Source organism: Giraffa tippelskirchi, chromosome 4 (assembly GCF_054371585.1).
Source record: "Giraffa tippelskirchi isolate mGirTip1 chromosome 4, T2T-mGirTip1v1.2.pri, whole genome shotgun sequence".
Classification (NCBI taxonomy): Eukaryota; Metazoa; Chordata; class Mammalia; order Artiodactyla; family Giraffidae; genus Giraffa; species Giraffa tippelskirchi.
Window position 1 is genome coordinate 97,963,400 of NC_137278.1, and position 13,268 is coordinate 97,976,667.

At 43.1% G+C, this 13,268-nt stretch overlaps 1 protein-coding gene across 1 annotated transcript in view; it reads right to left on the bottom strand.

The window, feature by feature from the left end:
- Window positions 1–13,268, bottom strand: part of VWA3B (von Willebrand factor A domain containing 3B) — a 195,169-nt gene that overhangs the window by 127,757 nt on the left and 54,144 nt on the right. The window contains 1 exon segment of the mRNA XM_081484474.1: window positions 9,571–9,696. Coding sequence (XP_081340600.1) covers window positions 9,571–9,696 — 126 coding nt within the window.

Consider the following 13,268-nt stretch of genomic DNA (forward strand, 5'->3'; position numbering starts at 1 on the left):
AGAAGCTTGATTTTGGCTTTTGAACTTTAATCCAATCTGGCATCAAAAGCCCCTTTGGGCACCATCCCCAATGCCAGCAGCTGGTTTCTGTATGGTTCATAAAGTGTCTTTTCACTCTGAACAGGGGGCTGAAATCAGAATTTTCCGAAAGCTTTGGGAAGATCCTGAGGTTCTCCTGCATCACAGGGAAATTGCCTAAGGAGACTGGAGCCATTTTGGTGAGTAGGGTCACGTTCCTTGGAGAAATCCTTTTGTTGTTGTTGTTCAGTCACTCAGTCATGTCCAACTCTTTGCGACCCATGGGCTGCAGCATGTTAGGCTTCCCTGTCCTTCACCATCTCCCAGAGCCTGCTCAAACTCATGTCCATTGAGTCAATGATGCCATCCAACCATCTCATCCTCTGTCATCCCCTTCTCCTGCCTTTAATTTTCCCCAGCATCAGGGTCTTTTCCAATGAGTTGGCTCTTCATATCAGGTGACCAAAGTATTCACGTTTCAGCTTCAGCATCAGTCCTTCCAATGAATATTCAGGACTGATTTCCTTTAGGATGGACTGGTTGGATCTCCTTGCAGTCCAAGGGACTCTCAAGAGTCTTCTCCAACACCACAGCTCAAAAGCATCAATTCTTTGTTGCTCAGCTTTCTTTATGGTTCAGCTCTCACATCCATACATGACTACTGGAAAAACCACACTTTGATTATACAGACCTTTGTCGGCAGAGTAATGTCTCTGATTTTTAATACATTATCTAGGTTTGTCATAGCTTTTCTTCCAAGGAGCAAGCATCTTTTAATTTCATGGCTGCAGTCACCTTCCTCAGTGATTTTGGAGCCCAAGAAAATGGTCTTTGACTGTTTCCACTGATTCCCCATCTACATGCCATGAAGTGAATGAAAGTGGATTTTTCCAGAAATGCTGGGCTGGAGAAGCCCTTTGAGTGACCGTTTTTCTTCAGTTATTGTTGATTACAGTCTAAGCCTTTGTCTCCTCTTTACTCCTACTTTATTCTCCTCCTTCCTTTATGATCAGTAGGTATAGTAGGAAATAAACTTCATTCAGTTATTTCCATAGCAACATACACCCTATCACAGGCTCTGCTCTGTTTTGGGTTGTCTTCTTTTAAAAAGACAAGAGTCTTTTATCAATGATAAATCCAAGCTGATCAGAAAAGAACTTCCTAAAAACACATCAAACCAGTTCTGAGAAGGGATTTTATAGAGCCAGAGACTAAGTTTTGACTGGTAGTTCCACCCAGGACCAGGCACTGTGGTCAGCCTGGGGGCATCATTCAGGCTCCCAATTACCCTCTAAATGGAGGTTGGGAGGAAGACCCCCAATAACTTGAACCTTATCAAAGAAAGAAGGGGCAGTCAAGCAGGCAAAAATAAAGAGCCCAGGTACTCCAAAGATGAAGAAAGGAGAGAAAGGGGGAAATCTTTTCACTTTCAGGGCTAATTACACCACCAACACCTGAGCCTCATATCCCAGGGAAGGGAGAGGAGAGGAAGTCATCTGTTCATTAGAGTCACTTACTAAGAGGTCCTTCCCATTCTCCTGTGGTTATCTTAATTAAAAGTGCTACATAAATTCTCAATTATGGAGCTGAGTATAATACCTTCATTTATGATGGAGATGTGACCTCACAGCACATCCTGATTACATTGCTTTACCACTCCCCATGACCAATATCTTGAAGATTCTCCCTCATCCATGGGCAGGAGAATCACACGCTAGGTCACATATATGTCACAAGATTAACTTACCTGGGCTCCCTGTCCTACTTAGCCTGTCTACAGAGCCTGACTGAATCTTTCAGCTTTTCCTCGTCCTTTGACACTGAGTTTTATATTTTGAACCAAGCATTCAGAATCCAATCTTGGCATGACTACACAACATGATTAAACTAATCATCTCTAGTGAGTCTTAAAATGACTGTGAAGGTTATTCCAAATAAGGAGTTCCTGAAATTTTTTCAGCTGAAGTCTTGAACGTTTTGTGAGAAAAGTCATATTCTTGTTGGATTGCCATAACTAGCATACACACACATAGAATGCTCAGATGTGCCAACAACAAGTCTCGAAACAGTTCAGCACCTCAGAAGTGATGCATATTCTTTAAAAAAATTTTTTTTTAATCTTTTTTGCCATACCACACAGCATGTGGGATTGAACCCACGCCCCCTGCATTGGAAGCTCTAAGTTTTAACCACTGGAACACCAGGGAAGTCCTCCACATCTCCTCTTTTACTTTAGTTATGAACAGCTATGTTAAGGTATATTCATCATTGATAACAATAAACTATACACATTAAGTTTTGACATATGTATGCTTAGGTTTATGTCAATCATTTTGCTATTTGTTGTCTATTGGTGCCATCTGTCCTTTGTTCTTTGTTTTTTTCCAGACAGCATTTTTTTAAAAATTATTAATCATTTGTTTATTTATTTATTTATTTTGTTGCATTGAGTCTTTGTTGCTGTGTGCAGGCTTTCTCAAGTTGTGGTGAGCAGGGGCTACTCTTCATTATGGTGCACAGGCTTCTCACTGTGGTGGCTTCCCTTGTTGCAGAGCACGGACTCTAGGACGTGTGGGCTTCAATAGTTGTGGCACATGAGCTCAGTAGTTGTGGCGCAAGGACTTGGTTGCCCACAGTATGTGGAATCTTCCCAGACTAAGGATCAAACCTGTGTCCCTGCATTGGCAGGTGGATTCTCATTCAAACCAGGGAAGTCCCCAGACAGTTTTGGATTGAGTATTTTCAATTCCAATTTATCTTGTTTGTTGGCTTGTTTTGTTATTTAGCGGGTACTTTATTTAGAGTGAAAAGTGAAAGTCGCTTCCACCTCTTTTCGACCCTCCAGGCCAAAAGGCCTGGAATTCTCCAGGCCAGAATACTGGAGTGGGTAGCCTTTCCCTTCGCCAGGGGATCTTCCCAACCCAGGGATCAAACTCAGGTCTCCTGCATTGCAGGCAGATTCTTTACCATCTGAGCCACCAGGGAAGCCTAAGAATACTGGAGTGGGTAGCTATCCCTTCTCCAGGGGATGTTCCCAACCCAGGAATCGAACGGGGGTCTCCAGCATTGCAGGTGGATTCTTTACCAACTGAGCTATCAGGGAAGCCCTTATTTAGAGTATACACCTTCAACATGTGTGTGTGTTAATCACTCAGTCGTGTCTAACTCTTTGCGACCCTATGGACTGTAGCTAGCCAGGTTCCTCTGTCCTCTCCAGGCGAGAATACTGGAGTGGGTAGCCATTCCCTCCTCCAAGGGATCCTCCCAATCCAGGGATAGAACCCAAGTCACCTGCATTTCAGCCAGAATTTTTACCATCTGGGCCTCCAGGTAAGCCCAAGGGATATTTGGATGGATAATTTCAATGGATATTATACTACCCCCCATATGCTATAAGAACCGTATAACAGAGACTTCCCTGGTGGTCCAGTGGTTAAGAATCCACCTTGCACTACAGAGGACATGGATTCAATCCCTGGTCAGGGAATTAAGGGAGAAGGCAATGGCAACCCACTCCAGTACTCTTGCCTCGAGAATCCCAGGGACAGAGGAGCCTGGTGGGCTGCCATCTATGGGGTCGCACAGAGTTAGACATGACTAAAGTGACTGAGCAGCAGCAGCATGAAACTAAGATTCCACGTGCCTCGGGGCAACTAGGCCCATGAGCCACAACTAGAGAGAAAAATCCCTCACATCACAACTAAGACCTGACACAGTAAAATAAATTTAAAAAAAAAATTTTTTTTAAAGAACCTTACAATAGCATATTTCCTTTTCTCCTCTTCTGAATTTCTTTTTGACATATGTAGTGGGAATTTGTTTTAAATAATTATGGTAAAATATACATAATATGAAACTTATCATTTTAACCATTTTTAGGTGAACAATTTAGTGGCATTAAGCACATTCACGTTATTGGATCACTGCTAAGTTGCTTCAGTCGTGCCCGACTCTGTGCAACCCCATAGACAGCAGCCCACTATGCTCCCCCGTCCCTGGGATTCTCCAGGCAAGAATACTGGAGTGGGCTGCCATTTCCTTCTCCAATGCATGAAAGTGAAAGTGAAGTCACTCAGTCGCATCTGACTCCTAGCGACTCCACGGACTGCAGCCCACCAGGCTCCTCCATCCATGGGATTTTTCCAGGCAAGAGTACTGGAGTGGGTTGCCATTGCCTTCTCCTCCAAAACTTTTTCAGTATCCCAGAAAGGAACTCTGTACCTATTAGATGACTCTCTCCCTTCCCCACTCCCCCAGCCCATGGTAATCATTTTTTGTGTCTGCGTATTTCACTTAGCATAATGTTTTCAAGGTTTATCCATGCTGTAGCATGTGTCAGAGTTTCTTTCTTAAAGCTGAATAATATTCCATTGCACATACAGACCACATTTTGTTTATCCCATCATCTGTTGGTGGACATTTGGGTTGTTCATCTTTGGAACTTATGAATAATGCTGTGATTCCCCTCCTGTCTTTTATGCTACTATTGTCAAACACTTAACTTTTATATATACCATATAGACCTCTCAGGGGCTTCCTAGTGGCACTAGTGGTAAAGAACCCACCTGCCAATGCAGGAGGCATAAGAGACATGGGTTCAATCCCTGGGTCGGGAAGATCCCCTGGAGGAGGGCACAGCAACCTACTCCAGTATTCTTGCCCAGAGAATCCCATGGACAGAGGAGCCTGGCAGGCTACTGTCCATAGGGTTGTAGAGTTGGACATGACTGAAGTGACATAGCATGCACACATTGATCTCACAGCACACTATTATTACTTTTGCTTAAACAGAAATTGCTTTCTAAAGATATCTAAATAGCAAAACATCATGTATTTATCCACAGAGTTATTTCCAGTTTTTTATTCCTTTGTGTAGAACCATATTTCCATTCATTTCTTCCCACATAAAAGTATCATTCTCCTCCTGCCTGAAGGATTTCCTCACAGTGCAGATGTGCTGATAATTAATTCTTTTCTGCTGTAGGTAAAAATAAAAAATATCTTTATTTTGCCTTTGTTTTTGAAAAAATATCTTCACAAAACACAAAATTCTAGATAGACAGTTTATGGTACTGAATGAAAAAAATAAGATGCTACTCCACTGTCTTTTCACTTGCAATGAGAAATCTATTGCTATTTCTAGTAATGAGACACTATTGTGTTTATCTCTGTTCCTTTCTACAGAAAATGTCTTTTTTTCCTCTGGTTGCTTTTATAATTTTCTTTTCTTTTTTTTTTGTGGACCATTTTTAAAGTCTTTATTGAACTTTTTTGCTATCACGTTCTGTTTTATGTTCTGATTTTTGGCCAAGAGGTCTGTAGGATCTTACTATGGATGGAACCTGTGTTCCCTGCACTGGGAGATGAAATCTTAACCACTGGACCACTAGGGAAGTCCCAAGATTTTCTCTTTATCAGTGGTTTTGAGCAAATTGATTGTGATGTTCTTTGGTACAGTTTCCCTCATTTTCTTGTACTTGATATTCCTCGAACTCCTTGGATCTCCAAGTTATAACTTTCATCAAATTCATAAATTTTTCAATCTTTATTTCTCCAAATATTTTTCTGTTCTGCCTCCTCCCCTCTCCTCAGGAATTCCATCTACATTCACTGATGCTCTTCTGTTTGTTCTTTGTTTTTCTTATTTATTCTTGTTATTTTTCTCTGTGTGTCTCATTTTGAATAGTTTCTCTTGCTATGTCTTCAAGATCACTCATCTTTTTTCCTTCAGTGTCTAATCTGCCATTGATTTTGTTCAGCATGTTTTCACCTAAGATATTTCCTTGCCTAAAACTTTTCATCTATAAAAGTTCAGCATGTATTTTTTTAAAAATACTTCCCTGCCTCTACTTAACTTTTTGAATATAGGAATACAGTTATAATTACTGTCTTCTTCTGTCAATTCTAACATCTGTGTCTATGTTGATTGATTAGCAAGGGGCACAGCCTTCTTTTCATGCCTAGTAATCTTTTATCAGATGCCAGTCATTGTGAGTTTTACCTAGGTGGATACTGGATGTTTTTATATTCTTATAAATCTTCTTGAGCTTTGTTCTGAGATGCAGTTAAGTTATACATAAAGAATTCTCTCCTTTCATGTCTTGCTTTGATGCTTCCTCAGGAGGGTTCAGAGCTGTTTAAGGCCAGTCATTCCCCATGACTGAGGTAAGACCTTCCCAAGCAATCCACTCAGTGCTCTGTGCCATAAATTTTTCCAAATGGGCTGGTGAGGACAGGCATTCTTCTTCACCCTGGATGAGCTCTAAACCCTTTCTTTCTAATTCTTTCCAGTGGATCTTTCCCAGCCTTGGACAATTTCCTCACAGAATGATCAGTATAAGCAGAAATCACAAGAGAGACTCTTGGCAGATTTCCAGAGTTCTCTCTCTGTTACTTTGTCTTGTGAAATCTAGATATCTTGGATCTCCATGGATCCTTAACTCTATCTCCCAAACTTGGAAGTTTGCTGTGCTCCTTCTTCTTACACCATGGCAAAGCATTAAGCTGAGACAATCAGAGTTTACCTTGGATTTTCCTGTATCTCTCAGAGATCTCTGGCCTTTGATACTTGGTATCCAGTGCCTTTAAATACCAATGCTTTGTGTGTTTTGGTCAGTTTTTGTTTCCCTTAGAGAATTCTCATGTACCACTCTCGGCAATTAAAAAGAGGTCAAAATTACCAATGGCCAGAGTGTGTGTGGCCTCATCATCTTCTTATTCCAGGCATCAGGCTGATGAGCCATCCCTGCCAGAAGCTGCCTTTCTGATCCTATGGTTATAGGTGCCAGCTGGTCCCTGAACCAGTGCACCTTGCCTGGGGGGCAGGTGAGGGGCTGCCATGTTCAGGAAGGGAGACTTTGTCTAATATACATGAAGGTTCCACTTGTAATGACAGCCCACCTGATTTCCTCCATTCTGACCCTCCCCCTCTCCAGATGACTACCCTATCTCCTCTGACCCACCTGGCAGCTAAACACGGGAAACGCCACTACCTTCACACGAAACAGACACAAGGTCTTGGCTGACACAGTATTTGCCTCAGTAACACTGGGCTGTGGATGGCAACAGGAGCAAGTTGATCTCTGCAGCCAAAGCGAGGTTACAAAAGCTTCTATGGGTATCCAAAAGTGGAAATTTGGGTATCCAAATTTTCCCTTTTAAATGGAAATGGTACCCTAAAAGCATCTTGAAAATTTATGCTTGAAGTCATTTTGGTTTTTAATTCTGGGTATGTGGGTGTGTGCTCATGTGTATTAGACTGAAACAAAGGGATGACAATCTATCCCTCTAAACACTACAGAGGCCAACAACCCTTCTGTTTCCTTTAGAAACAATATCTAAAAACCTTATTACCTTCAAGAGTACCCCAAGGTTAACTATTCCCTGTATTAGTTTGCTCAAGATGCCATAAAATGCTTCAGACTAGGTGATTTAAATAGAAATTTATTTTCTCACATTTCTGGAGGCTGGAAGTCCAAGATCAAGGTGCCTACAGGTTTGGTTTCTGGTGAAGCATCTCTTCCTGGCTTGTGGATGGCAACCTTCTGGCTGTGTCTTCATGTAGCTTTTCCTTTACGTGATGTGTGAAGTGAGAGAGGTCTCTTGTGTCTCTTCCTCTTCTTATTAGGACACTGGTTCTCTTAGATTAGGGCCTCACCCTTATGATCTCATTTACCTTTAATTTCTTCCTTGAAGGCCCTATCTCCAAATATAGACACATTGGGGTTACCGCTTCAACATTTGAATTTGAGGGAGACACAGTTCAGTCCATAGTGCTCCCCAAAACAAACACCTTAGTAGCAGGATCACCACTCTCTTTGCCTAGAATGGATGTTGGAGTATTACAGGTCCCCTGCTTCATTTTCATTCTTCTCTCAGGATGACAGAGGACTCTCTGAGTATTTGACTCTAAGATCACCTTTGGGGGAGGAAGAGGTGTCACTACAGGCGAGCAGTCCCTCTGGACTAGCCTGATTAGGTCCCTCCTTGGAAACCCTTTAGTCCTTGCAAAGCAACTGCTGCTGTTGCCACCCCAAACCCAAGTCAGGACACCCACTCATGGGGATAAGTCAGCATCACCAGAATTTTATCACATCATACAGGGAAAGCTCACTTCTGCCTTCCACCCCTTCCTCCCTCTACTCATGTCCCCTTCCCCATTTCTCCTCTTCAGCTGCATCTGTGCCCCCAGCCAGCCTGGCCTCCTTGCTCTCTTCCCTCACAGATGCCTCTGTAACACAGGCAGGGTACCAGGAGCAATACAGCATGGCAGAGGTTCCCAGACTTTGTTGCACATTAGGATTGCCTGGGGAGCTCTCAAAACTCCCAATGTCCAGACTGAGAGAGAGAAAAACACTACCAGTGTCTAGATTTCATCCTTTATGAATTAAATGAGAATGTCTGTGTTTGGAGCCAGACATCAGTATTCTTAATGAGGAACTCGGTTTTGAATCCTGGCTTAGTTAGTTCTAGCGTGGCCTTGGGCAAGTTATTTAGCTTAAATGGAGATAATAGCAGCATCTATCTTATAAGATTGTAGCAACGATGAAATGAGCTAATACCTATGAAGAGCTCTGAACAGCACCTGACATTTAAGGTATGTACTAACTACTATCATTACTAGCTGTGCCCTAATGAAACTAGTGACCTACAGAGGAAAATCCTTTACTAACTCAAGAACTCAGGAATGAGAGTCAGTATACTCATTGCCCTAATTATGAAAGAGAAAAGATAGAGTTAACAGTTACCAAGAACCTCCTTGGTGCAAAGCATGCGTTATTTATCTTAATTTTTACAAGAATCTCTCAAGACCAGTATTATAATTATTTAACAGATGAATAACCAAAGGCTCAAAGAGACAGTCAGGTTAATCTAATGATGGAACTGGTATTTACAACCGTATTTCTCACTCCCAACTCAGACTCCTCTGAATCCTCTTTTCAGCTGGATCTTGACCCATGGTCTTCTATGTTTGTCTCTGCATCGCCCAATTTTAGCAAAAATCCTGCTAAGATAGTTTATCCAGGATCCCTCACTCTCCATATCTGAGAAAAATTCCTCGTATCCAACTGTCCCCCAGGTGACATCTGATCACCTCCACCTACTTTCAGCAAGAATCCTGTCAGGTAGGTTTAGCCAGAAACCCCCTTGGATCCCTGATGTTTCTTCTCAGTAATTTTCCATCCAGCAGCCCTCCACCCTGCTCCTTGGGTACAAATCCCCACTTGTCCATGTTTATCAATAACTGATTCCACTTCCATACTGAGGTCTCTTTTCCCTTCTTGCAATAGTGCCTGAGTAGAACACCTTGTTTTTTTAACCATTTGACTGTCCATCTCTGGTTTTGCTTTGACAACCAATAGACACACACATGTGCATGCATACACAGACACACACACAAAACAACTCTGGAGAGTCCCCTCAGGAGCTCCTGCCAGCCAGACTAAGGAGCTCTCCTTGGTAAGGAACATGGAAACAGTCCCAATCCCCAATCAGTCGCTGTTAGGACTCAGTATTGACTCTTTCACACTCGTGCCTGTCAATAGCACCCACCATGGTCTGTTATGGCCACGTGGGTCTTGGGAGTCTCGGCCACCAGCCTCCGGATCTGGGCCAATGTGCTGCCAGCTTCCTCCATCTCCCTCCAGATGAGAAACACATCTTCTCTGACCCCAGCTCCTGAAAGGGAAACACGTGTGAGCAAGTGACTGCGGGAGGCTCCAGAACCCTCTGATGGTCCGAGCAGGCCTGGTACACCCTGGCCAAGTTTCTAGAATATTTCTGAATACGATATTCCATTTTTCCCACTAGTTCTTTCTGAGATTCAGAAGTGAAATCCCTAAGAAAATGCTGTCATCTCAAGAAACCATAAATGCACACTTTAGGATGCAGTAAGTCCTCATAAAAGAAATATTTGTAGCAGCTAATATATTTTAAGGTGAGTTTATTGATAACACTCAAATAAAATAAAGAGTAAAAATATTCAAAAAGCGTCCAATGAAAGCCAGAGTTATCACTGTAGGGCAGGAAAACTCAATGGTCTATGAAAGTAATACCCCTCACCTTTCTTGACCAAGCTGAGACTTTCTACTCCTCTGAAACCACCTTCACAACTTGGTATTTTCCCCTAATGTACTAACAATTCTTTGGCCTCATTTTCTGGAACTCTGCTGTCTCAGTTAAGGTTTTGGTCTGGCTGTGTGACTTTTTTTTTTAACGATATGGCTAAAGTAAATATAGATATTTATGTCATTGTAGCAATCAATCATTCAGTCAATCAAAGTTCATCCCATGGGTAAGAGGTCCAAGGCTGAGACAGAAGCTCTGCCTCCACTAAGATCCTGGTTCTAAGATGTGAGTAGTTTGAGAGGTTAGGAGCAGGAGGGAGATGGGTGTGACTATAAAAGTGCAACATGAGGGAACCTGGGGCGGCATATTGACAGCATCAATATCAATATGCTGGTGGTGATATCATCCTACAGTTTTGCAAGATGCCACAAAGAGCAGGTGGGTGGGACTTCCCCGGTGGTCCAGTGGTTTAGACCTCACCTTCCAATGGGTGTGGGTTCAATTTTGGGGAGTTAAGATCCCACATGCCTTGGAATCAAAACATCAAAATGTAAAACAGAGGCAATATTGTAACAAATTCAATAAAAACTTTAAAAATGGTCCACATTAAAAAAAATCTTAAAAAAAAGAGCATGTGGGCATTTCTTACAGCTATAGTTCTCTCTACCTACAGTTCTCTCCACCTTGTTTGCTGCTGTGCATACGAGGTCAGTGGCAACTCCAACAGGCAACCACACTTAGCAGATGCCACTCACCCATTTTCAGTGGCATCTGCGGGCCCAGCCACCACCCGGCACCACTTAAGGCATCGTGGGGGCTACAGGGGAGTCTCTGCTCTGTGGTGCTTCTAAAAGGTTGTGTAGATAAGAATTTAGCAGATATATTCTCTAGTTTTAAAGATTCCATTTCAAAAAAGTTTATCCAAAAAAACCCATACATAACAAATCTATTTCACAGACTGTATGCAGTTGGCTCAGAGAACACCAATGTTTTTACTTAAGTAAGCTGAGTCTCAATTCTCTAATGATAAATACCTTTTCAGAGTACCTACCATGTGCCTGGCATTGTGCTTAGGGCTTTCTAAACATTTTCTCACCTCTCTTTACCACAACTCTGCAGGCAAATTCTATTCCTGTTTCTGTTTCACGGCTGTGTAAATGGAGGCAGAGCTAGTTGTCCATGCTCATACCAAGGTCAAAAGTGGTAGAGCAGGGTATCAAATCCAAGTTGGTATGACTGTACCAACTCAGCACCCTGACTAGTTGTCCTGGAAAAGGGATGACTGGTTTATAGAGGCCCCTGCAGCCCCTCCCCTAGCTGCTGATGGCATCCCATTTAACACTCCACAGATGCCTGAGATCCCACAACCACAGAGAATGAGGGACCACCATCAGGTCTAGGAGATGACACAGGAGATTTACCCACCCCCAAAGGACTGACCTTAAACCACCAGGACAGACTGGGGCAGACCAGAGTCAATGTTCCTGATTCTTAAAATGTAGTCCAGAAGGGAGTGGTGAAGTTGAGGGACACCAGAGCTTTGCCCTCCTGAAAGACTGAGTGAGTGAGACAGTATTAATAGCCATATTCATGAAGAAGTAAGTGACAATCCCTGACAGAGATGGATAGCCACCAGTGCTCTGCAGCCATCAACAGCCCCAGGAGTGAAATGTGATGAGTGCCCACCTCCACGCTAGGAACTCCAAAAATATCACAGGCTGCTGCCAATTGCAAACCTGGAGCCCACAGGACTTTCTGACCCTGTGACAGCAAAACTGACTTCCAGCTGCTTTCTTCAGCCTAGACGTGTTAAGTAGCAGACTTTTCTCATTAAAAGTATCAAATGAGTCAAGGCTTTCCATTTTCCTCAGGCTTGTCAATGATATGTCAAGAAGTGGACCACTCCTTCAGCATCAAAGGAAAAGCTTCCAAGGAAATACAGTGGCCACTCACTGATCCAAGGACAGGAAAGCGTGTTTAAGGGGCAGCAGTGAGCTGGGATGTGCTCCCCTGGGCAAGGAATCACTAAACTATCACTCCACTGGTTTAGTCATTAAAATTAGGCAGCTACACATTCCTACACTGGGGATCGGGAAACAAAACAACTCAAAACGACCCACCTAGGGCCTCCCTGGTGGTTCAGTGATAAAGAATCCGCCCACCAATGAGGAAGACACGGGTTCGATCCCTGACCCAGGAAGATTTCACAAGCTGGGGAGCAACTAAGCCTGTGCACCTTAACTACTCTGTGCTCCAGAGCCCGGGAGCCTCAACCACGGAGCCCATGTCCCACAAGTACTGAAGCCCACGAGCCCTGGAGCCCTGTGCTCTGCAACAAAGATGAGCCACTGAAATGAGAAGCCTGAGCAGTGTAACTAAAGAGTAGCCCCTGCTCGCCGCAACTAGAAAAAAGCCAGAGCAGTAACAAAGACCCAGCACAGCCAAAAATAAAATAAACAAATAGAATTCTATATTAAAAACCTACCCATTTAACTAGGTTGGCTTTAAAAACAAACAGAATGAAACAAAACCAGCTAGTAGACAAGAAAAAAACACAGGCAATAAAAAGCCTAACTTAGAAGGCAGAGGGTTTTTTTTTTATGACTTTTAAAAAATATTTATTTATTTGGCTGTGCTGAGTCTTAGTTGCAGCATGTGGGATCTAGTTCCCTGACCACGGATCAAACCCAGGACCCCTGCACTGGCAGCTCAGAGTCTTAGCCACTGGACCACCAGGGAAGTCCCCAGAAGGTAGAGGTTTTATTTCAAGTTATCCTACAGGCAGGCAGAAAGGGCTATCATTCTTATCTGGGTCACTTCTAAGGAACTTAGCTGGAAAATCAAAACAGCTGCAGCCAAGGAGGCAGCCCCACTGAAAATAGAAGAGTGTGGAGGATGAGACACAAGAAATTTCAGTATTCAGAAAGCTCTGTGAGTTTGAAATTCTCCAGGTCAAACCAGAGAGGAGATGAAACCACAATGGATCCTGACCATCAAGGTATAAGCCATCTAGAGACCTGCCATGCACAGGAACAGGGTACAGTTCCTCATAGAGATAGCAAGCTGACCTAAAACATCCTCCAACCCAAAGGACTCTCTCCCCTCACCAACCCTGACATCCCCCTAGGTCTTGTGGCAACAACTTGAAGGCTCCCAGAATGCTGACATAAGTTGGAGCTGGG